At 32.4% G+C, this 25,165-nt stretch overlaps 1 protein-coding gene across 4 annotated transcripts in view; it reads left to right on the plus strand.

The window, feature by feature from the left end:
- LOC111047656 overlaps positions 1 to 21,510 on the plus strand; it is a 29,455-nt gene extending 7,945 nt beyond the window's left edge. The window contains exons 1-7 of one of the 4 annotated variants that reach the window (XM_039433053.1): positions 13,758 to 14,179; positions 16,055 to 16,144; positions 18,460 to 18,636; positions 19,144 to 19,260; positions 20,061 to 20,298; positions 20,414 to 20,575; positions 21,223 to 21,510. In XM_039433053.1, the coding sequence (XP_039288987.1) occupies positions 16,133 to 16,144; positions 18,460 to 18,636; positions 19,144 to 19,260; positions 20,061 to 20,298; positions 20,414 to 20,575; positions 21,223 to 21,299 (783 nt within the window). In that variant the 5' untranslated portion in view covers positions 13,758 to 14,179; positions 16,055 to 16,132 and the 3' untranslated portion in view covers positions 21,300 to 21,510. Of the gene's footprint in view, positions 1 to 13,757; positions 14,180 to 16,054; positions 16,145 to 17,378; positions 17,502 to 18,459; positions 18,637 to 19,143; positions 19,261 to 20,060; positions 20,299 to 20,413; positions 20,576 to 21,222 lie in introns of those variants that run through there. The other 3 variants (XM_039433054.1, XM_039433052.1, XM_039433051.1) reach the window with 3 other exon arrangements.
- Positions 21,511 to 25,165: the final 3,655 nt, after the last annotated feature.

A 25,165-nucleotide genomic window follows, 5' to 3' on the forward strand; every position in this document is an offset into this window, starting at 1 on the left:
CATCAAGCTATCAAAATTATTAAAAAGTTTCACAGGAGAACATTTTTTTTTCTGATCATTACTTTTTGAGATATGAGCGCCTAAAGTTTAAATTTTTGGGACAGAACATTTCAAATTCGGTAAGAGATAAATCCGTGAGATTTAGAGGATAGATTCTCCATGGTATTGTTGATCTAGTAAAACAAACATTTTCTGAAAATATAAAATTTTGAAAAAGTTATTCAATTTACAAAAAAATAATCATTACTTGGTCAATTACTTGGAAATAACTTGGTCAAGAGGAATTTAAACTCATCTATTGTTATATTGCTTTTCAGCAAAATGATTTTTCTTGTATTAGTGAATAAATTGTGAATATTAGATAAGTATGAATGAAACATTTATCTAGTATTTTAATAAAGTACACACCATAATTTTCTTGTTATCCGAAATGTATCTATTCTTAAATTTTAGGTTGCTTGATCTAGGCTTGACAACCGGCTATGAATTTACGTCGTTTCTAATCATTAAAGATGAGTGGATCGTCTCTCAGGCTGATTAATTCCAGATAAGGGCACGTTGTCACAAACAGCCAGCTTTGAAGTTGAAGTATGCTTCACTTGATTGCACATTTTAATCACAGGCATCCTGTGATTGGAACAGATAGGGATAGGGGTCGAATAATCAACAATTTTCGACATTCACGCTGAACACTTTGTAATTTGGCCCACAGTTACGACAAACATAGCACTCAAAAGCTATATTTAGATACTGATGTATAGGAGATGAGATAAAGGTTGTATGTGAAGAGGATGAATTCGATTATTTTTTAATAAATGCAAATTTTCAAATTGAATATCCTTGTGATGAAAAACTTATGACGCCGATTAATAGGATGAATTCAATGATGAATTGGTTTCTGAAAAACTTTCAATATATATGTTGAAATATTTATATTTTCAACTGTAGTACACTTTCCCTTCACTGTGATCAATGAAATCAAACGATGGTGAATCAATTATAAATTATCTTTTCTGCCTGGTGTAAACCAATCAACACAAATATACAATCGACAGTCAATTAGTCATTTAACATTGGAAATGCGCAGAATTGTTCCGTGCAGCTGTGGATAGGGTGAAACTAGCCACCATGGTAGCAAACTTCTGGAAGCGGACAGGCACATAAATAAGAGGAAACATTGAAAAATTCATTTGAACAATAATTTATAGAACAAATAAGATGATGAAGATCCAATATTAATTATATTCCTAGTTCTAGGAATGAGTTTATCCAATATAGATTATATTTGAATCAGATTCATGGATTTAGCACGTTCAAATTTTTCCAAGTCTTGGCAGGATAGAGAAACAATAAAAGTGACAGAACTATAGCCATCAAATTCTCAGAGCGGCATTGTTAATAAGAGATTCTCAGGCAGAAGATAAAAATTTGTCTCTTTTGTAAGAGAAGCTTCACAAGTAATTGGAGATTATTGAATGGCACGGTTCAACTGCTCAGAAAGTAATTTAATCTGGAAATCGGATCTTACGAGACTGAAACCGAAATAATGAGACAGGTGAGAGAAAAGTCTGTAATCGGAATTGAAGCTTTTCAAAATGAGGATTAGAAGAAATTTTATAGGGACTGTTCACACGAGAGGAAACGATGTTCCTTGTAAACTTCTGTAAAACTCAATTTTCATCATGACGAAATTATCACGTGCTTGAATTTCAATCGAGAAACTTTCCATTGCAGATGAAGTTTATAATAATGTTCGATAATAATCATATAAAATCGAAAATCATATAAGTTCGAAAATGATTATGAAGTTTTCAAAGTTTCAAAATTTTACGGAACAGAAATAGTATACTTTTATGGGAAAAAATTACACTTTGTAATGAGAATTTCTCAATTACTCCACTAATTTAACGTGAAACCCAGAAACTGATAATCGTTTCCACGTTCTTATGCACTATTTGTTTTGATTTTTGGTTATCTTGATTAATAATATCATATTGACTTTTTGGAAAGATTTTGATAATCTTATTTGGAATGTTCTGTTGATTGATTCTTCATCAAAATTGACAATGTATAATTTTTATAAGTTGAGGTCGATACTTGATTTATCAAAGTTGAGAAGGCTTTATTTTGCAATTGTACAATCTCTGTTAAATTATGGCTTGGTGGTTTGGGGAGGTACTTATGACACTCTTTTGTTACCATTATTCATTATACAGAAAATGATCATGAAAACCATATTAAATAAACCCATATTGTTCCGTTCAAAAATTGCATTCAGTGAACTGAGAGTCATGTCAATCCGTCAACTCTATGTGCTTAGCATATTTAAAAATTTCAATAAACATTGGAGTTCATTTTCAAGAATCAATGTAACTCATAGAACAAGATACAATCTACATAGATTTTATGTTACTTATGATTCTAATTTAACGGTCATTCGTAAGCAGCTGGTATACATCACTCCAAAGATTGTGAACTGCATCCCGAACGAGCTCATCGGTGTACCTATTAAGTTTGATCCAATAAATATTAGATACTGGATACTGCACAACTATTACTTCCATCTTAATATTTTATGAGTTCAAATTTTTTTCAGCTTTTAAAACTATTCATTATTGTCAGTATTAATTCACAATTTTTAGCATCTATTTTAAACATACTTACCACTGTTTGAATGAAAAGATTCCATTTCAAATTATTAGCTTAATATTTAGAAACAGTTAAAAGTATCTACTCCTACTGGCGAACAAGTGATCCACTTATGCCAGTAGTTCTTCACCTCCAGCCGTATTTTACAGATAGTTGATATAGATATTCATAATAATAATTATTGTTTTTTTTCTGATTGTCACATCTTTGTACTGTTTTCTGTGTTTTGGTGAAATAAATTGAATTGAATTGGAATTGAAATTGCCAGGTCTTGCATTACATTATTATAGAAAGAAATGAAAAAATTAACGTATTCAAAACAGAGAATAAATATGTAGATAAGTAGATAACTTCTAGAAACAAAGAGTAGAACCTATTTATTGTATACACAATAGAAATAAGAATACCCCAAAAATGATATCAATACTAAGTAAATAAAATGACTAAACTTTTCTAAACAGATACACATACACACACACGCTCAACGAAAGTCCAACTCCAAAAAAATAGATTGAGATAAAATACTGTAGAGAAAAACAAAAACTAATCGTTTCCCTCCAAAAGTAATTTGAAAACTGAAATACTTCGGGTCGAAGTACGGATCTGACAGTCTTGACCGAGCAAAATCAGAGCAAAGATAAAGCAAATTGCCACAGTGATGCCAAACCAAGAGTTGAGAAATAAAATATCTTATATTCCAAGTAATATTAAGGGCCGCTAATCAACGATTACAGTCATGCAGTTGTGATCAATATAACGTGTTTCATTCCTGGTTTAAACCAAGAGCTGATCTATCTCCGTTTCATATGGACGGACAATAATACTTTTCAACGGTCCAAATTTTGAGGAAGAAAAGTCGATAGTGGAAAGAGAAGAGCAAATTGAAAAGAGAATAAAAGTGGGAAGTAAGAAAAAACATATCAAGAGATTATATCCGGACCAAAAATGTCCTCGCGTTGGCGAGAGATTCGCTGGAATAATAATTAATGGAAAACATGAATGTAGCTTTAAGCCCGATCAATTACTGGAGAATCAGACGTGAACTTTTTGCCAAATTTCCTCTGTGACTCGTTCAACGGGCAAAAGTGATTTGGAGAACCGAAAAAGTAGCAAATGACATATCCTAACAGATTGAAATGGCTTGCTCAAAGTGGACGGATTCTGGTGATTAAAGCATTAACACATCCGGCTTATCGAACTTTCTTGTAGCTTTAATCACATCTTCAAACAACGACTCTAATTCATTCAATTCTTTTTCAACTAGGACAGTAGCATAGCCAGGATTGAAATAGGGGGTGACCAAAAATGTGGATATTTTACCAAAGTTAGTAGACGTTAGTGTCTACTAACGTTGCCCCTATACACCTCACCTACAAGCCTTGCTAACATGAATTTGATAGGGGAAGCGCACGTTTCTATAATTGAATTTTTTATCAATTCTAATAACATCTATGTCGAGTTCAAATTCAAATTCTCTAGTGCCGAAAAATAAATCCTAACATCAATGAAAAAATACAGATTGCAATAAAAAAGAGCAATTCTCGTTACAGTTTAAAGTATGTTATTTTCATACAAAGATCAAAAAATAAAAATTCTCTCCTATAAACAATGAGAAAAATACAACTTCCGAGTTCTATGGACTCAGTTTATTGTATGTATTCTGATAAAATCTGATTAAATCAGAAATGGCATTTGTTCAAAATTGCAGTAGCAGAAGTAGCCTAATTAGGATCTTTGTTTAATAATTATTCTGATAGTGTTATCACGATAATCACTATTTTTATCTTGAATTTTTATGTGTTTTTCATGTAGTTTGCTTCAGATGAAAACAGCAGTGCTGCTCAAGTATTTTAAGATTCAAAAGCATCACCATATTATGGAAATCATGCGTAGATCTGAGACAAAGAGAACCAAATTTGAAAGCTTTATGAGTGCTGTATAATTTTCCCGTCAGGGGGGACCGAATAAATTGATGCCCAGTTAAGACTACTTATAAGGAAGTCAAACTTTTTGAAATCCAAATTCAATGTTCTTGATTTTTCGTCAAAAGTCCGGAGATGAACAGGACATTTATAAGCTCTTCACGGCCAAGCTGAAGAAAATTTACTCAATCAGAAGAAAAAGCAGCATTGTAGCAAATTAGTGTCTGTGGGGTTGTTTGAATCTTCCCAACATCGGTACAATAAGACTATTTTTGGTACTTATATACTGTTGTCGAATTCTAAAAGAATTTATTATGTCCAGGACCTGATCTATGGTGATTGTGTGAGATAAATCACGAGTCCTGGACGTGCTCTGATTCGAGGATGCAGGTGGGCAGAAAGAACAGGATATTTGAAAGAATTTCCTTGTTCTATTCCTATCCCAGTGATCGACATTGTTTTCCTTCTTTACTATTGTGTTCCATTCACGTAAGTTTGAGAGTAATAGAGTAAATAGAGCACAGTACTACTGTATTTGAGAAGACTACTTCCGTTCCATATAAAGGCGCATTTTCGTTTGTAAGTAAATTTCCGCAGTCGACGACGGCAAGCATTGTTGACATTCATATTGTCCAAATTTCAAATGTGCTAAAACAGCTGATCAAATAACTTTTCATTATTTGTCTTTATTATTCAAGAATCAGAACATTCTTTACAGTATCGACGTATTGCCATTTAAAGGTATAAACTCAACCTCCCTCATTAAAAGTTTAAAACATAATTGAACCTGATCGTTTAGGTTATTTAGACAAATTGAAATCTACCCAATCTGAGATCCTCACCTTGTCGTGGTCGACGACGGCATTTACGCACAAACGAAAACGCAGCTTTACAGTACTGTAATTCCAATATAAGAAAACTTCCATCCGACGTAAATCTTTCATTAGTTATCAAATCAAATAGTTCTTACTAGAATACTCTTTAATAACACTACTATTTAAAAGAAATTTACATCACTGTGAACACTGCTGTGTGAGAAATTCATGAAATGTTTTCAATTTAATGTAATCAATTCCAAATCAATTATCAGTTTATAAAAGTTTAGTTGTTATCGAACTTATTGTGAAAAGATAACCCTCTTTAACATGTGAGATTTCTCCAACAAATATGGAGTTAAAATTTGGAATTGAGCTTTCCTAGAATATCAATTTCAAAACGCTCTTCCAAACAAAGAGGAGACGAGTTCATTTTTCCACTTAGCAAGGTAAACACACCAGTTTTCGATTTGTGAATCAAACAGAACTGTTCCCTCGTGGAAGCTGGATTGGTTTTTCAAGGTTATTGGCTGACCCAAAATTCTAAATATCCTGAAAACTCGAAAGGTATTTCATTAATCATGCGAGAAATCAAGAAATGGTTAAGCAAGGCAAAGTCTGCTCATTGGAAGTAAATTACCAGAATTAACCCAAAATAGATTTTCTTGCTAATTTTGATAAATCATAGAATAATAAAATTCAAAACTATGTTGAGTTTCTACTTCTCACAATTAGCACGGAAGTCTATAGTTGGAAAAACTTGAAATTTTGAACTTGGGTACATTGAAAATGAAAAACATTATTATTGATAACAATAAATAATTAATAATTATTGAATAATAATTAATTAATGTGGCTTCAACACCGTATATTCACACAGTTAGTGGTTTTCTCAGCTCCGGAAGAAGGGTGAAATTATTTTTACTACAAAATAAATGGAAGCGAAACATTGAATTCCTAAACTCCACATCAGCTTCTTGATTTGAAATACTACTCTATCATATCATCAACTATTATTGAAATCGTAGGGCTTTGATTCCCTCTCATTGAATTTAGATGATAAGGTATGAATTTCAAAAACTCGTTGATGTAAACAAATAAACTCTTCTCTGTTTCTTTAACGTGTTGTAAGCAAGTGTTCTACTTTCTGACTTCTATTTAGTCACGTGCCGAAAAAGTCTGTAAGAAAACAAGCAAGAGTAACAAACTACTTGGCGTGTTCGCTGGATATTATTTGTATGACAAATTTCTTCAAATGTCATTACAAGAATAGAACACCCAAATATTTCGCTCACACCTTCTAGCCGCCCATTAAATGATTAAGAAGAGTGAAATACAAAAGCAGTCACGGTATATGACAGTCAGTTTTCAGATAATAGGCTGTGACAGAAATGAAAAAAATTTTTTGTCGTTTGATCTTTGGCGAATAGCGTGGAGATGACAGATAGATTGTAAACAGTTCATCATTCCATCAGATACAAATCTTGTAGAGCCTACCTCCCAAAATCATGAAGTTGTTGATTTTATGTTTGAGAGTTTAACTGGCGTTCATAAGGCTTTATAATATGAGATGAGGATGATATCTGTCATATAAGATGATGCCTATTAGATGGTATAAAACTTAATATAATATTTTATGATATCATTACTTATCACTTAGCTTGGACGATCTTCAATGAGGTATGTGGTCTACCTACAATAACTCTATGTTATTTGCTAATATAGACTACGTGAACACTTTATTAGTTCGTACCTTCAATTTTCTCGTTATAAGTTTCTGTAGGTTATGAAATTCTATTTATTCTAATATGATACTATACTAAATATACATTACCAACCAATTAAAGTACATTTATGTAATACAGTATATTAATAGCTGATATTTTACTCTACTGTATTTTGATTCATCATTATGTTAAGGATATAGTTAGTTTTGATACTGATTTAGGACATATTTAATTACAAATAAAACTTTAGTATATATTTAAAAAAATTAAAACTCTATCAAATATTTATTTCTACACTTTACAGAATAAGCAAGGGAATAAATAAATGCCGGTGAGTCATTCAATCCGATCGGAGCCGTCGGCTTCAATGCTCTTCTCAGAATTCCTGACAGCATTTCCGATCTACTATGCGTACGATGCGGATAGGTATGCGCACTCCAATTGAAAACAATGCATCAAATCTAATCTTCCGATGACGATCTGTGTGCGCCCACTTATAGGGCCAGTTTCACACGGCAGAGACCTCGCTCCTGGAATATCATATTACAGAAGATCATATTTCATATTTTGCAGCTCTCCTGTACTTTCACATGGGGATCTTACGAATAAGCCGACAGATCTAACAACTATGCCGACGTTTGCTCAAACCTATGACTCATCACTTTTTCTCAAAGTCTAACTTCCTTAAAAATATAGATAGAAGATTTCTGATTTCGGATTTGGATTCAGCGACCCCAAATTCTTTAAAGCGTAAGTCCCATTTTCAAAAATACCCGAAAACAAGGGAGTTATAGCTGTTTTTAATATAGCTTTCCATTATCATATGATTATATAGTACATACTAAGATATAATACTCCTGCCTCACAAAGGGACAGGCAAAGGTTTTAAGAAGTTTTTGAACACCTGAGAAGTTTATACATAAACATTTTTAATTTTTAAAAGTTCTAGTTTTCCAAAAAAATATTGAACTATGAAAAGATGAATCCAAATATGAAATCATAAATCATCTCCACTCATCACCCAATAAAATAGGAGGAAAAGGAATGTTGTACAGTAAAATTCACTGAATTTCAATGTCATTCAACAATCCAATTTATCAGGTTCAAATCGTTGAATATCACTTTAAATTCTCAGCAATTATTGACTATTTCTTTTTACAATCAGAAAAATCTATTATGAACATACAGTATAAACATTGTGCTGATCTGAATCGATCTATGGTAATAATAGGAATTGAAAGAATAGAAAATGTCATGGCATTCCAAGTAGTGATGTCTGTGTATTAGAACTGCTGAGTTGATAATGCATACTGAAAAAAAGTCATGAATAGCTCAGACCAGCCTGGCGACTTTGATGCTTTTGAAACCGGAATCTTGTTTTATTTTTATTAAAGAATGATACGGAATGAAAACCATGTATCATAGTACAAAGCTTTGTATCATGAGTAAGATTGACAATCATGGCTTGTCGATTTTAGTTGCTGACCTAATCCTCATTCCTCAGTCGTAGAACTATGGACCAAGCGCGAGCATTTGCCTTTTATGTCATATACCGTCGACACAAACTTATGAAATTTATGAAAAGCTTGATAGCTTGAATAGTGATCTGATATTTGTTACACGTTTTTATTCTAAGACATAATATGTCTTGTAGACTAATTTTTATGTTTCTTCAATCGGCAGGAAAACTTTGGTTTTTCAAAGTTATCTTACTCCCTTATTTTGGGGTATTTCCAGAAATCAAGATAAATAACCTACCAAATTTCCTACACGAATACAGTGTAAGTTGTATTATAATAGCTAGAGTACTTACGTACTGTATAGTACAGTACCTGTTCGTTTTTACCGTATAATTATGATAATAGAAAGCTTTATTAAAAACAGCCATAACTTCCTTGTTTTCGGATATTTTCGAAAACGGGACTTACGCTTTAAAGAATTTGGGGTCGCTGAATCCAAATCCGAAATCAGAAATCTTCTATCTATATTTTTAAGGAAGTTAGACTTTGAGAAAAAAGTGATGAGTCATACTTTGTGGAAACGGCGGCGTAGTTGTTAGATCTTGCCTCTGCTTGCCTCGAGGGGAAAAGACGTGACAAAACGAGGTTCCTGGATAGGAGTCACCATGTGAAAGACACGATTTGACTCAATGTACTTCGACAAAAAAACGAGAACACTGTTCAGTGTTCAAGTTGCACGTCTCCTATCGTGTGAAAGAGGCCATAGGAGACGTGCAACTTGAACACTGAACATGTTCTCGTTTTTTTTGTCGAAGTACATTGAGTCAAATCGTGTCTTTCACATGGTGACTCCTATCCAGGAACCTCGTTTTGTCACGTCTTTTCCCCTCGAGGCAAGCAGAGGCAAGATCTAACAACTACGCCGCCGTTTCCACAAAGTATGACTCATCACTTTTTTCTCAAAGTCTAACTTCCTTAAAAATATAGATAGAAGATTTCTGATTTCGGATTTGGATTCAGCGACCCCAAATTCTTTAAAGCGTAAGTCCCGTTTTCGAAAATATCCGAAAACAAGGAAGTTATGGCTGTTTTTAATAAAGCTTTCTATTATCATATAATTATACGGTAAAAACGAACAGGTACTGTACTATACAGTACGTAAGTACTCTAGCTATTATAATACAACTTACACTGTATTCGTGTAGGAAATTTGGTAGGTTATTTATCTTGATTTCTGGAAATACCCCAAAATAAGGGAGTAAGATAACTTTGAAAAACCAAAGTTTTCCTGCAGATTGAAGAAACATTAAAATTAGTCTACAAGACATATTATGTCTTAGAATAAAAACGTGTAACAAATATCAGATCACTATTCAAGCTATCAAGCTTTTCATAAATTTCATAAGTTTGTGTCGACGGTATATGACATAAAAGGCAAATGCTCGCGCTTGGTCCATAGTTCTACGACTGAGGAATGAGGATTTAGGTCAGCAACTAAAATCGACAAGCCATGATTGTCAATCTTACTCATGATACAAAGCTTTGTACTATGATACATGGTTTTCATTCCGTATCATTCTTTAATAAAAATAAAACAAGATTCCGGTTTCAAAAGCATCAAAGTCGCCAGGCTGGTCTGAGCTATTCATGACTTTTTTTCAGTATGCATTATCACTCAGCAGTTCTAATACACAGACATCACTACTTGGAATGCCATGACATTTTCTATTCTTTCAATTCCTATTATTACCATAGATCGATTCAGATCAGCACAATGTTTATACTGTATGTTCATAATAGATTTTTCTGATTGTAAAAAGAAATAGTCAATAATTGCTGAGAATTTAAAGTGATATTCAACGATTTGAACCTGATAAATTGGATTGTTGAATGACAATTGAAATTCAGTGAATTTTACTGTACAACATTCCTTTTCCTCCTATTTTATTGGGTGATGAGTGGAGATGATTTATGATTTCATATTTGGATTCATCTTTTCATAGTTCAATATTTTTTTGGAAACTAGAACTTTTAAAAATTAAAAATGTTTATGTATAAACTTCTCAGGTGTTCAAAAACTTCTTAAACCTTGCCTGTCCCTTTGTGAGGCAGGAGTATTATTATCTTAGTATGTACTATATAATCATATGATAATGGAAAGCTATATTAAAAACAGCTATAACTCCCTTGTTTTCGGGTATTTTTGAAAATGGGACTTACGCTTTAAAGAATTTGGGGTCGCTGAATCCAAATCCGAAATCAGAAATCTTCTATCTATATTTTTAAGGAAGTTAGACTTTGAGAAAAAAGAGCACAGTACTACTGTATTTGAGAAGACTACTTCCGTTCCATATAAAGGCGCATTTTCGTTTGTAAGTAAATTTCCGCAGTCGACGACGGCAAGCATTGTTGACATTCATATTGTCCAAATTTCAAATGTGCTAAAACAGCTGATCAAATAACTTTTCATTATTTGTCTTTATTATTCAAGAATCAGAACATTCTTTACAGTATCGACGTATTGCCATTTAAAAGTATAAACTCAACCTCCCTCATTAAAAGTTTAAAACATAATTGAACCTGATCGTTTAGGTTATTTAGACAAATTGAAATCTACCCAATCTGAGATCCTCACCTTGTCGTGGTCGACGACGGCATTTACGCACAAACGAAAACGCAGCTTTACAGTACTGTAATTCCAATATAAGAAAACTTCCATCCGACGTAAATCTTTCATTAGTTATCAAATCAAATAGTTCTTACTAGAATACTCTTTAATAACACTACTATTTAAAAGAAATTTACATCACTGTGAACACTGCTGTGTGAGAAATTCATGAAATGTTTTCAATTTAATGTAATCAATTCCAAATCAATTATCAGTTTATAAAAGTTTAGTTGTTATCGAACTTATTGTGAAAAGATAACCCTCTTTAAACATGTGAGATTTCTCCAACAAATATGGAGTTAAAATTTGGAATTGAGCTTTCCTAGAATATCAATTTCAAAACGCTCTTCCAAAACAAAGAGGAGACGAGTTCATTTTTCCACTTAGCAAGGTAAACACACCAGTTTTCGATTTGTGAATCAAACAGAACTGTTCCCTCGTGGAAGCTGGATTGGTTTTTCAAGGTTATTGGCTGACCCAAAATTCTAAATATCCTGAAAACTCGAAAGGTATTTCATTAATCTTTGAATCATCCATTGATTTGTAGGCCTACATGCGAGAAATCAAGAAATGGTTAAGCAAGGCAAAGTCTGCTCATTGGAAGTAAATTACCAGAATTAACCCAAAATAGATTTTCTTGCTAATTTTGATAAATCATAGAATAATAAAATTCAAAACTATGTTGAGTTTCTACTTCTCACAATTAGCACGGAAGTCTATAGTTGGAAAAACTTGAAATTTTGAACTTGGGTACATTGAAAATGAAAAACATTATTATTGATAACAATAAATAATTAATAATTATTGAATAATAATTAATTAATGTGGCTTCAACACCGTATATTCACACAGTTAGTGGTTTTCTCAGCTCCGGAAGAAGGGTGAAATTATTTTTACTACAAAATAAATGGAAGCGAAACATTGAATTCCTAAACTCCACATCAGCTTCTTGATTTGAAATACTACTCTATCATATCATCAACTATTATTGAAATCGTAGGGCTTTGATTCCCTCTCATTGAATTTAGATGATAAGGTATGAATTTCAAAAACTCGTTGATGTAAACAAATAAACTCTTCTCTGTTTCTTTAACGTCTTGTAAGCAAGTAGTGTTCTACTTTCTGACTTCTATTTAGTCACGTGCCGAAAAAGTCTGTAAGAAAACAAGCAAGAGTAACAAACTACTTGGCGTGTTCGCTGGATATTATTTGTATGACAAATTTCTTCAAATGTCGTTACAAGAATAGAACACCCAAATATTTCGCTCACACCTTTTAGCCGCCCATTAAATGATTAAGAAGAGTGAAATACAAAAGCAGTCACGGTATATGACAGTCAGTTTTCAGATAATAGGCTGTGACAGAAATGAAAAAATGTTTTTGTCGTTTGATCTTTGGCGAATAGCGTGGAGATGACAGATAGATTGTAAACAGTTCATCATTCCATCAGATACAAATCTTGTAGAGCCTACCTCCCAAAATCATGAAGTTGTTGATTTTATGTTTGAGAGTTTTCCTGGCGTTCATAAGGCTTTATAATATGAGATGAGGATGATATCTGTCATATAAGATGATGCCTATTAGATGGTATAAAACTTAATATAATATTTTATGATATCATTACTTATCACTTAGCTTGGACGATCTTCAATGAGGTATGTGGTCTACCTACAATAACTCTATGTTATTTGCTAATATAGACTACGTGAACACTTTATTAGTTCGTACCTTCAATTTTCTCGTTATAAGTTTCTGTAGGTTATGAAAAACTTCTAATACGAATCCAACAATAAATAGGAATATTGTTCAACGAGTTTTATCAAACAGGCATGCATTCGTTTTAACATAGACTAAGCAATTAATAAATCAATATTTCATTCATATCATTTCCACCATTGTTTGTTCCACGATGATATTTAACGTTATATTCATTCGTTATTTTGTTGATGATATTTTTTTAAATTCTTTGTTTCGTAACGGTATAAAAATATAATCTTCAATCATATAGATAGAATAGCTGAATAACGTACAAGATATTTACTTCATGCTATACAGTTTTTTTATTGCAGTATTTTCACTCAAATCGCGGATGTGTTTGAGAAATACAAAATGTTGATATGACTCATAAGCTATGAGTTGCTTGGTTTCATTTATTTCCTATCGTAATGAAGCATTTAATACTTTTAATACATTATAGACTATATTTTGTGTTTCTTGAATGGTTCCAAATTTTCTTGAATAACTAAATATTATTCATTACAAGTTGTAATGGAGTGGAATATTTCTAATCAATTCATTAATTCAAGCCATCTTAATTCAAAATTTATAGTTTTCATGTTTATTTTGGACTAAAATTTCATAAAAATTGTACACATCAAATTCTAACCTTATCTTTGGACTCACCCATAAATTTGGAAAAAAATATAGTACAAGGACTACCTTATTATTTTATTTACCAATGTTCTTACATTAGTGTCATTTGCATTGTGAATAAATAAATTTAAAAAATAATACTCAAAATACATACAATCCCTATACAAGTACAATAGCCTATACGATAAACATGAAATAAAAATACAATACTTTTCCATCTAATTTTCCTATTAAAACGCGATTAAGTTTCATTGATTTTATAAACTCCACCCACATCCAAATAAAGTAACAGCTTTTCTAGACTGAAACACCAATTCGATTAGACTCCGATTTTCCCCAACTTATATCCGACTCAATCGAAAATCTGTCGGAAAGCCATTTCCAGTGATAGCAGATTCAATGTTTTTCTGCGGTGATTTGTACGTAGAGAAATGCAGTTTCCTGTGACACTTATGGCGGCCGCAGCCGACTAATGATCAAGCAGCCCTGACGTAAGGCAAGGCACCAGCACCGTCACCCTGCTCCCTGGTGTCATCCTCCATCACAGCGATTTTGTTGGCATTCGGTGAGTCGTTAGTGCTGGAATAGCAGAACATGAGTAAGTTGGTCGCCAGAATCACTTCAAACTTTCAGTTATTGGTTCAATCTAAAGCATTGGTTCTACTTGTAAGAATAGCTGACAGTATGACGTGGATCTCTGTGTAGCCGTTTGTTTTTATAGCCGCAAAACAGTCAATCACTGGCTTTTACGGCCCGGTGTTCCGTCCTGGTTCAGTCTCCCTGGCAATAATATGTGAGTGTGTGACGTTTATAGTGCGGTTATATTTAGGGTGTAGCAAATGAAAACGGAACATGTTTACAATGACACATGTCAATCCACATGAGAGCCGACTGATGGCCACAATGTTGCTACTGCTCTAATGACATCCAAAGAATGAAGACTATTTGATAGAACTGCAAGTTTAGTAGTGGAGTATATTTTATAGAACTGAAACTTTAGTGTTAAGAGCATAGTCTATAATTATATATAAAAGCGAAATGGCACTCACTCACTCACTGACTCACTCACTCACTCACTCGCAGAACTAAAAATCTACCGGACCAAAAACGTTCAAATTTGGTAGGTATGTTCAGTTGGCCCTTTAGCACTAAGAAATCTTTTAGCAATATTTTAACTCTAAGGGTGGTTTTTAAGGGTTTAAAGTTCGTCTTTTACCATGTATGCTCTTCTTCTCCCAATCTCTTAATTATAATTGAAATTTCCATATCATATGTTACTATAGAACTATAATCTAGATAGAGTACCTCTTTGAAACAGTTGTTAACTGGAAACTAAATTGATAATTTTGTCAGGTTGGCATCAAGTTGAGTTGACTTTGTTAGGTTGGCACCAAGTTGAAGATTTAAATGCATTTATCGCGGAAAAATTTATTGGGCACTGCTACTTCAATCCTGGGAATATTAGATTATTAGCCGTCAGGCTCGCTTCGCTCGCCATATCCGTTTAGCCAGACGTTTAGTCTGGACCCCCGACTGGATTGTCCTAGCATGTGATAAAAATGCACAAATGAAAAATGCAGGTGAGCGAAGCGAGCATGCTGATCTCATTCTTGGACGATCCAGTCGGGGGTCCAGGGGGCGGAGCCCCCTGGCTAGTCGGATATGGCGAGCGAAGCGAGTAATATTTCCAAAACCGCGAGTTATTGTACCGTATACTAGTTAGGGGAGAGCCAAAGAATGAAGACTATTCTATAGAACTGCAAGTTTAGTACTAAAGAACTGTATAACATTCCCAATCCTGTTGCGAGTTGTACCGTATACAAGTAAAGGACAGACCACATAAAGCGTTTTAAGGCGTTTTCAGTTGGTGTTTTTAGAGTCGGCAGAGCAGAAAGCTACCAAATTGGCTGATTGGGTTGGCACTTGAAAAAACGCTTAATATGGTCTGGCTCCAAGTTGCAAGGTCTCGTTCAGAGGCTTATCTCGTCAGTCATGAAGAATAGAGGATAAATCGAAGATATTTGGGAATAAAAGAACATTGAAAAAAGTTATTTAATTGTTTTTTGCCAATAATCATTATCATTACCAATCTTGGACTTATTTTCGCTGAGTATAGTCTTTAACTTGAAGCAGTTGGCAATCGGAGTCGTTTATGCAATCTCTAGTTTCTTTTATAGTTTTTCTGCAGTTTCACTTCATTTTTCCAGTTTTCAATAATTTATTAGTCATAAATGCAGTTGACGTCTTTCAACAACATAACAGTTTTCATTACTTAACTTAGGCCTCCTTCAATTGAGAAATTATTATGTATCAAAAATAGAGGCTGAACCATTCTCATCTTGATAATGGAACGAAAAACAACTATAACCGATATAACTTCGTGTGATTGATTTTTATAGTAATTGATGCAATCCTTCCAAATATTTTGATATGTTCACAGGTATATCAAAGTACATCATTGATACCTCGAAAAATATTCATTTTAAATCCATGAGTGGGAATAAATAACAACAGTTCCATGGAATTGTTAGTAAGTACTGCAGGGAAATTGAGTGTTGTCATTGGAATTAATGTACAGAGACCAATAATTAGTTTTTAGCTTCATTACCATAAAGTATAGAATGGTGGACCCGCATAGGGTAGATGGAAACCTAACTCAAAACTGTAATCTTCGAACTCGTAGACCTATTTTCATTCCGCATAACCACGTAGAGATGTGGAGTAGAACGCAACCAATGTAAGGTCAACTCTAGTCTCTAGAAATAGAAAAAATACTTTCCCATCCTTATTGAATTCCGAGAAATATTATAGGTTATTCTGATATTTCAGAATCAAATTCTATTCTCTATCCTTTATCCCAATTATTCTTCAAAGAATAGAAAATTTGCTTTTCCAATTTGTTACTTTTCTTCTGTATGGCTATTGTGTATATTCTTGTTTCTAGTTTCGAATGGTTCTTATTTTGACTAGGTACGAGAAATTTTCTCTCGACAACGCATCCATGTCTTGTGATGTTAACACTCTACACACCACAATGCCCTTATCACATTAGGACACCAAACTGAGTCACCAGTAGACACCAGAGAGAGAAATTAATATTGTGAGTGTGTAAAGCTGGCAACCCGAATGAGACACCAGCCGGATCAAAAATCTGGTGTCCCGGTAGATGTCCCTTGAATAATCAACGCAATAAGAACTAATGCCCCGTGATTCGCTCAGACACTTTGTGACGGTTTCACAAAAGCCGGTTGAATTTTAACCGTGATTAATTTCTCGAGAACCAATCAGAGAAGACGTCTTTTCTAAAAGGACTTCTCTGATTGGTTCTCGTGAAATTAATTATGGTTAAAATTTAACCGGGTCTTTGTGTTGTACAACTGGTGTCCCAGGTTTTGGCGTCCGGCTGGTGTCTAACCTGTGTCACCAGCATCGCATCGCTAGGATACCAATGATGGTGTCCAGTGACACCACCAGAAACCAACAGACACCAATGGTCACTGGTAATCTGGTATGTGGTATCAGTGGTGTCCTAGCCTGGTGTCCTAATGCAATACGGGCCTTACGTTCAGTACATGCTGCGCTATCTATTGAGTAAGAATCAAACTTCTTACCGTTACCATAGTGATAAACACAGTATCGTACCAGTCATCAGTCACATTGTTAAATCAGGCTTGGACGTTTTATGTATAAATAAGAACAGTATAACAATACAGAATACCATATTAAACTGCATCATTATTTTTTAATTATTTTTTTACTTCACTACTTATTTGCTCTATCGATCGGTTCCAATTGTTTTATTGTAAATCAATTATTAGCACAACATGGATCTTGATATTCCTTCTATCTACAAGGTCATGCAGCAGGAATTAAATGCAATAGATGAGGTACGGTACAGGTCAATGATTATACAGTGCACAGTGGTATCAAATTTTATACTCGAGAAGTATAGTATTGAGAATCACCAATTAAAAATAATTTTCAGTGGTACCGTATCTTTATTACTGGTACTTTTGACTGACAACTCACTATACTATATTCTTTGCATAAAGTAAGTTGAGACTTGAGCTCTCAGTTGACCAAATATCGAGTCTAGTCAAATTGTGTGAGATAAATTGAAATTATATTGAGATGTTGAGACTTTTAAATGAAGAAAGTTGCAGATTCGCAGAGTACTGGTATCTCGTTGTCTGGAAGCTCAAGGCCCACTTATTTTATGAAATATATTTTGATTTATTATTAAAGCAGAATTTTTAGTGATACAGGCAGACTATAAACAATTAAACATAGGCGCAGTCGAGCCCGGAACAAAAGTTTTCTCATGCCACTTGCAAAAAAAAAGTGATAGGCTATACGGTGAGAGGAAAAATTGGAATATTGAATTAGCTTTCAAGTTTACAGTGAATAGTGAAATACTAAATTTTATATAATAATTAGCCGAATATGTAGGCCTATCACATTCAATAGGGGCTTATTATAGTTACATTCTAGTTTAATAAGTAATTAAAATACAATATATGCAATAATTTTCTTTCTAAAATAATTTAAAGCATTTAATAATAATTATAAAAAACCGATGTCTTAGCAGCCATTGCCTCAAAAAAATTAACTGCAGGTAGGAAAATTGTAGCAAATGGTGTGTGTAAACAGTTATGGTATATTTGGTGCAACATTTTTCTTCAATCAAAAGCAGAATTGTTTAGCCAAGAATTAATTCTCAATCAAAAATTTATTCACCTTGCTCAAGGGTTCGGGGGTTGTATTTTCTGATAACAGCTAAGATTCTCTAGAAGCAAAATGTTCACTGATCATATAATTAATAAACTTATATTTTATTTTTTCCAGAAATATTTCATCCACAGACTTACTTATATTCTAGAGTTTAGCCAAAGAAAAGGTTCTTTGGAGAGTATGATGCATGAATTTCAGAGCATAGTAAGAAGCCAGAAAAACTTCAATCCTGAAGAATTAATATCAGGAGTACTGATTTTGAAATCCAACTATGGAGTTCATATTTTTGAGGTAACACTATGATAAACCAGCGTAGCCTACTCTATTCATCACAAATAAGTAACTAACTTATCTACTACTAACTTATTCATATTACTGTAACTTCTACTCTTCAAAAATACTTTTCTATTGAAAAAAGTATTTGTGATTATCATTCTCCTTCATGTCAATAAATGAAATCAATATTCTTTATTTGTTCCTCTTATTCAATTTCTACATGGTGTAGCTCAGGTCATCAAATACTATGAGCTTAGAATTACCAGATAGCCTACCTCTAGTTTACCATGGCATAAAGATTATGCAATTTTTTAAGTAAATATTTACGTTATAAAGAGTACCGACATTCATGATGGGGAACTATTATGCGATAATCTGAAAAAAATGAATAACAACTTGAAAATCAACCCATCATCTTCGTTTTTAAAAGTCTTCAAATCTAGCTAGAGTTGATTCTTTATACTCTATACTTGTTTTGTATCTGAATTATGTTGCTGAAATAATAAATATTTTCTATTTCAGGGCTCAGATTGTGCTATGGTCAAGCATCTTAAAAAATTAGCAAAGCTCGTACACAACAAAACTACAAATCTCATGATTAAAATAAGAATTTTTAATTTGGAAACCCACATTCATAAGGTTGTAATACGTTTTCTAACAACATTCATTTTATAAGATATCTTTTTAAAATGATTATTGAATAAATACAATCAGACAAGCAAACAATATATCATGATTATGGCCCATTTATGAAAAAGATCAGTTGATTGGGACTGGAATGTGAATACAAATCCATATTGTCTCTGGTAAAGTGATTCCTCAATTGAATTATAATCTAGAAGATTATTCATAGGCTATAATTATCCGTTATCATAAAAAGGCATTATTTTCATAGATCTTCTCAATATAATTGAAATTATAGGCCTATAGTATATAATAAAATAAAATATTATTGAAATTATAATCTATCCGTTCTGTTAATATAATTATTGTGTTCATAAGTCCCAATTCACTCCATAAACAAAACTAATGAACTGTAACTCATTCAATAGCTTAGAGATACGGTACGTTAACCCACCTAAAAATATGTTAAATAAGATACCGGTAATGCAATAATTGCATTAACGTATCACATTTTTAATGAGACTACCTATAAGCTCAGAATTATTCTTCAAAGAAGTGGAAAAAATCAATAACGATGCGGTAGCATAAGAAACGAGGTAGCAGATTGAAGAATTTGTAGTGAATAGATTTCATAATTCCACAAAAGCAAAATCTAAAGTAAATTCAGAGTCTATTACTGTATCATTATCAAAAGTGTATTCACTCACAAAAAAGCATAGTAGATAATAACAAAGACCATAAAATAATATAGGTAGTTATTCCTTAATTAGAAATATCTCATTGATTCTGAAACGTTATTTCTTTGATTTTTACAGAGAATAAATCACAAGTGGAAATGCATAGATCTGACTACAAAAGCAAGCAACAAAGAAAGCTCAGCTACAAGTAAAGATATCAAAGAACCGCTTACAACACAATTCTCCATATGCAAAGCTGATAATGAAACTGATGAGTCACTATTTGATAAAATTTATGAAAAAGCTTTCGAAAGTGTTTATCAAGTACAAAACGTTTTAGTTGAGAAAGCTTCAACATTGATAAAACTAAGACAACGTGAGTTTCCATTTTTTTTCAAAAAGTCAATTATTATTTGGTACACATGGAATATTGCTATTTTTGAGAAATATTTCAATCGACAGTGTTAATCATCTTATTATTTTTATTTCAGATTCTGAACAGTATGAAGATGTTGCTCACGTTTTGCAATCGATATCACGGATATTTCCTGATGCCAGTATTCTCGAATATCTGATAAATTCAACCCATCTTGAAGAATTGGGAATTTTTCTATCAAAATTACTTGAAGCCCCTGCTGCCAGTCTCTATCATGGTAATTGTAATCTTATTGGTGGAAGTCAACCCCAATAATTAGTAACTATACTATAAATTTTCTTTAATACCGAATATTTTTAACGTCATTCTTATTGATGATGTTACCATGAATCTGAATGATGCTATCTCATGCAGTATATCCATTGAATAAAAATAATTCTTATCATGCATCATTCCACAAAAATTGTGTAGAATTTATATGCTCTACACCCCGAATTCCTCCTTAGAATTGAATTGTCTGATTATTACGAACGTCGAATCATTATACTAGTTTATTGTAGCCTTACCTACAGTAACTATGTAACCAGGTTACATAGTTCATACAATCTAATGAATATAAATTTCTAAGCATATCAAGGTAAACATATTATTAATTTCTTTGGCCTATTTCTTATCATGTAGAATTGACCTATGTAATGTTTGATTGAAATTATAGCATCACAAACTATTTACTCCATAGTTAATAAGATTAGCAAAAATAATTCACTCGATCTATTATCATCTGTAAGAATTCTTTTCCATTATACCTAAATCATAGTCAATACATTATAAATAATTCCTGATACATAATAATTTCAAAATAATTTATTTGGATGTTGATTATTCTAATAACTTATCATATTAATAGCATTATTTCTTTTTCAGAAAATATATGGCCTGTACCATCGATGTTCGTTCCCCTCTACTTCGACATTTCAGAATTTGAGTTTATGAGAGATTAATCAAAACGCCAAGACTTTCTAGTCATTTATGATTTTCTAGTAGTATTTGTTTACAATCTAGCCTTAATACCGTTCCATTAATGTAGCCTACCAATAGCCTGACAAAAATCAAAGTATCAAAAATTTATATTTTTATTAAAATCATATCATTATCATAATAACTTGTACTTGAGTATAGTGCCGCTTGATAAATAACATAATAAATTAATTCTATTTGTACCGTATTCATAATTTATGCCAAATCTTATTACAGTAACTGTGAGCTACCAGAAAAAATAATGTAGTAACAAGTTACAAGGTTTTTAAAGATTTCATTAATAGAATTTTAAACATGCCTTAATTTGCGGGAACCTTACTGTAATAGTTTTGAGAAGACCACTAAAATGGGGTGAATAATATAGGCTATATTTTTATGATTGTAATGACTGCTCTTTATTGTAGAGTGTTGGTTATTGTGCATTGTTAATTATTATTATATTAATCTCAGTGGAATACTTTTATGGACAAGATTTGTATTTTCATACTATGAAAAGAAAAAAATCATTTGATTATGTTCTATTTATGAGCCAAACTGCACCTAATTAATTTATTACAGTTACCGTAGGTACCGTATTTCATTTTCATCTATAAGATCATGCACATTCATAAGTTTTCAATATTAATCAAGTATACTATGGAAAGGCCTAATATTATGAGAAATGACAATATCTTCAAATATTTAATGGTACAACATAGACTGATCATAGGTGTGTGATCATTTTGATATAGAGCAAAATAGATCTTACTCCATTTTAATGTGAGTGAAGAAGTATTCTACAACTGGAGCATCTCCTAGAGGCTAGACGTTTAAGAGAATTTCATAATCTTGAAAAGTTTCTCATAGAAAAGTCAAACATAGGTATTTATTTTTTTTTAATATTGAATTACATTAACGAATATTATGATAATGTTTTTTATGGTAATAATAAAGAAATTACCGTACTTTACCTATTCCAAAAAATATATTTGCCATATCAATAAGGTTTAATGTGATTAATAATAATTTAAAATATAGGTAGGGTACATTTTCCAACATTTCTAATATAGGTACATATTGTGACCAAATAATTTTTAGTAAACCAAAGTTCAAAATTCAAATATTCAAAATGAGTTTTATTCACAAATTTATTACAAATACAGTACATGAATAAAAAAAATAAAGCACTTGTAAATTTTCCCCACATAGACAAAAAAATCTGTGTGGGGAAAGAGTTCTAATGAAAAAAAGCTCAGTACTAAAAAGAAAATAATAAATATTTACAATATAACTTGAAAAATAAAAAGATAATTAAATTTAGTGAAGAAAGTATATGTGTATAAATTGAAGTAGCAAAGTGATTGAGTAACCACTAAGAATAAGTAGGTAGCACATAATCACAGAATGTTCTGTTGTATGATATCGTTTTTTGAAATTCGCGCTTTCGGAAGGGCAGTGGCAGCCATCTTGAAGGATGACGCTCGAACTGGAAAGTGCTGCTTCTATCGGCGACATTTCAAACCATCATCTGACATCGTCGTCGTAGAACCAATTTGACAACATGGCCACATGACGTAAGTTTGTGTACATTTTGTTAGCATATCGTTTCAACACATAATTTCTTATTTCATTTAGTTTAATTGCAGTGACAGTTTATTGTAGGAATGCGATAGTATTTGTGGATTCAATTTTCATTCGGTATGGACAATCTTTGACTGTCATTCCTTGTCAATGCCGGTTTAAAATAAGACACCGAACGGTACCATATTGCTTTGTCTACAAGGTAAGCACTGTTTCATTGTATTCCTTAATTACTTTATGATTTATTGAATCTTAGTCAATACAGATATATTCTGAATCTTGCAAATGTTCAATTATTGCACAAAATGCTAGCTTAGCGAATTCTCTGTGATCTGTGAGAGAGTAGAACTTGGCGCAGAACATAACCTCATTTTTATAAATCAATGTTACTTTGCTGTTATCATATCTAATGTTAAGAGCTTAATATTGTTTAGGGAGGCTGTTGATTCAATTTTGATTTGGTACTGTATGCTTATTGCTAGTTGCTGATATTTTAGACTTTCGAATTTCATTGCAAGGGACTGTGATGAGGTTCGGTATATTATGGGAAGATAAAAATGTGGCTTCTTTCTTGATTGTAGGCAATTTGGCATGCTGATGGCTCGATGACAAGCCATTGAATAAAAACAATATGTAGCCTACCTTACCATATTGGTTTTGCCAAAATTTAAGAACTTCATTTAGTAATTACCTTACATGGATTCTTTTTCAGATTTTGTTCTATCAGTTCAATATTTGGTATAATTTTTAATTTGAAAAATTTGGGAGATCTGTTACTAAGTTACGGTAATATTTGTAATACAATTAATACAACTTAACAGTTCTTAAACTGTTATCAATAATGTAAAAAGAATCAAATTTTGATATTTAAATGCATAGCCTACTACCGGTACCGGTTGACGGACAATCTACTCCTTACATGAAGTGGATCTATTTTACTGTTTAATTTTTTGTGACAGATCCAAGAAGGAATTACCGTGTTTTCACATCGTGTTCACAAATAAATTAACTCAGTTTGTAATCTTCCTCATTAAACCATCAGCATATTGTTTCTTTGAGATGATTACAAGTAACGAACTGAGGAGTCTTGATTACTATCAAATGAGATTCACATTAAACTGTCGGCACTTCTTATGAATGATAACAACACTTCTCATTAAACCTATGCTGACAGTTTGAAGTAGATCTCTTTGCAGATGATATTGTTTATTAAGAGCTCTGTTCAATCTTGATTAATTAATTAATCATAATGAAAGAAGATTCAAATTATTTTATAGAACTTGACTAATTGATCTCTTTGAGTCCCATTCCTTACTATTCTATTTCACCGATCCCGTAAAAATGTTCAGCTTTATATGTATAACATTTTGATTTTAAGAAACAAATTTTCTGACAGGTGAAGACAAGAAAAACTGACTGTTTACAGTCTAGAAATGCCAAGCCAGAAAGATGTGATCCTCCAAAACTGTTCAATGAAAACGGTCTAGTAAAGCCCCGTTTTCTAATCAATTTTTGCTCCACTCAGTAGAAATCGAATATCATTGGTTCTTGTGAACTGATCAAACATTGGCAAAATGAAAATGTGTGAACACACCCATTTAATCAAAATATTCTTATTCTTTATCTACCTAGCAGTGCAGAAATTTATTGGAAAATAAAATTTAGTACCTATATATTCACACTTGAAAATCACTTGATTTTCTCATTTTTGGTATTGATTTGTAATGCTTTACAGTAATGAAACTTTCTTATTTATTACAGTAGTATTGTGAATTCATTTCTAGACTTGCTTTTAATTTCGGATCAATATTTGCCAAGTTAAATGATATAATATTATTTTCCACTACATAATCACAATTTTTAAAATTGAATCTAGAGCCATTTCAATGTGAGATTATCATTAGGCGTTTCTAATCTAAGATCTTGTGCCCATCCCATCAAAATCATACCGCATGAAAATATTACTTCCTACTCTTGGGTGGCCAAAAACTGGACGCTAGAAACCAGTTACTTGTCTTCTTTGGATTTGACGGCTTGCAATAGAGAGTAAACTGAGAACTTAGTGGTGTTGGTTGTGTTTAACAAATATACTGTATATTTAAGATCGAATTCATATGAAACTTGAGTTGTTGAAAAGTGTTGCGGGGTTGCCTACCTTAAATGTCTCAGGAGTCTCAATCAGAGTACCGGAGTACTCTGGATCAACTCACTGTCATAGAGGTGGGTTACTCTATGGAAAATTTGATTTCTTCCTTTATTAATACCTCTA

This window comes from Nilaparvata lugens, chromosome 7 (genome assembly GCF_014356525.2).
Source record: "Nilaparvata lugens isolate BPH chromosome 7, ASM1435652v1, whole genome shotgun sequence".
NCBI lineage: Eukaryota > Metazoa > Arthropoda > Insecta > Hemiptera > Delphacidae > Nilaparvata > Nilaparvata lugens.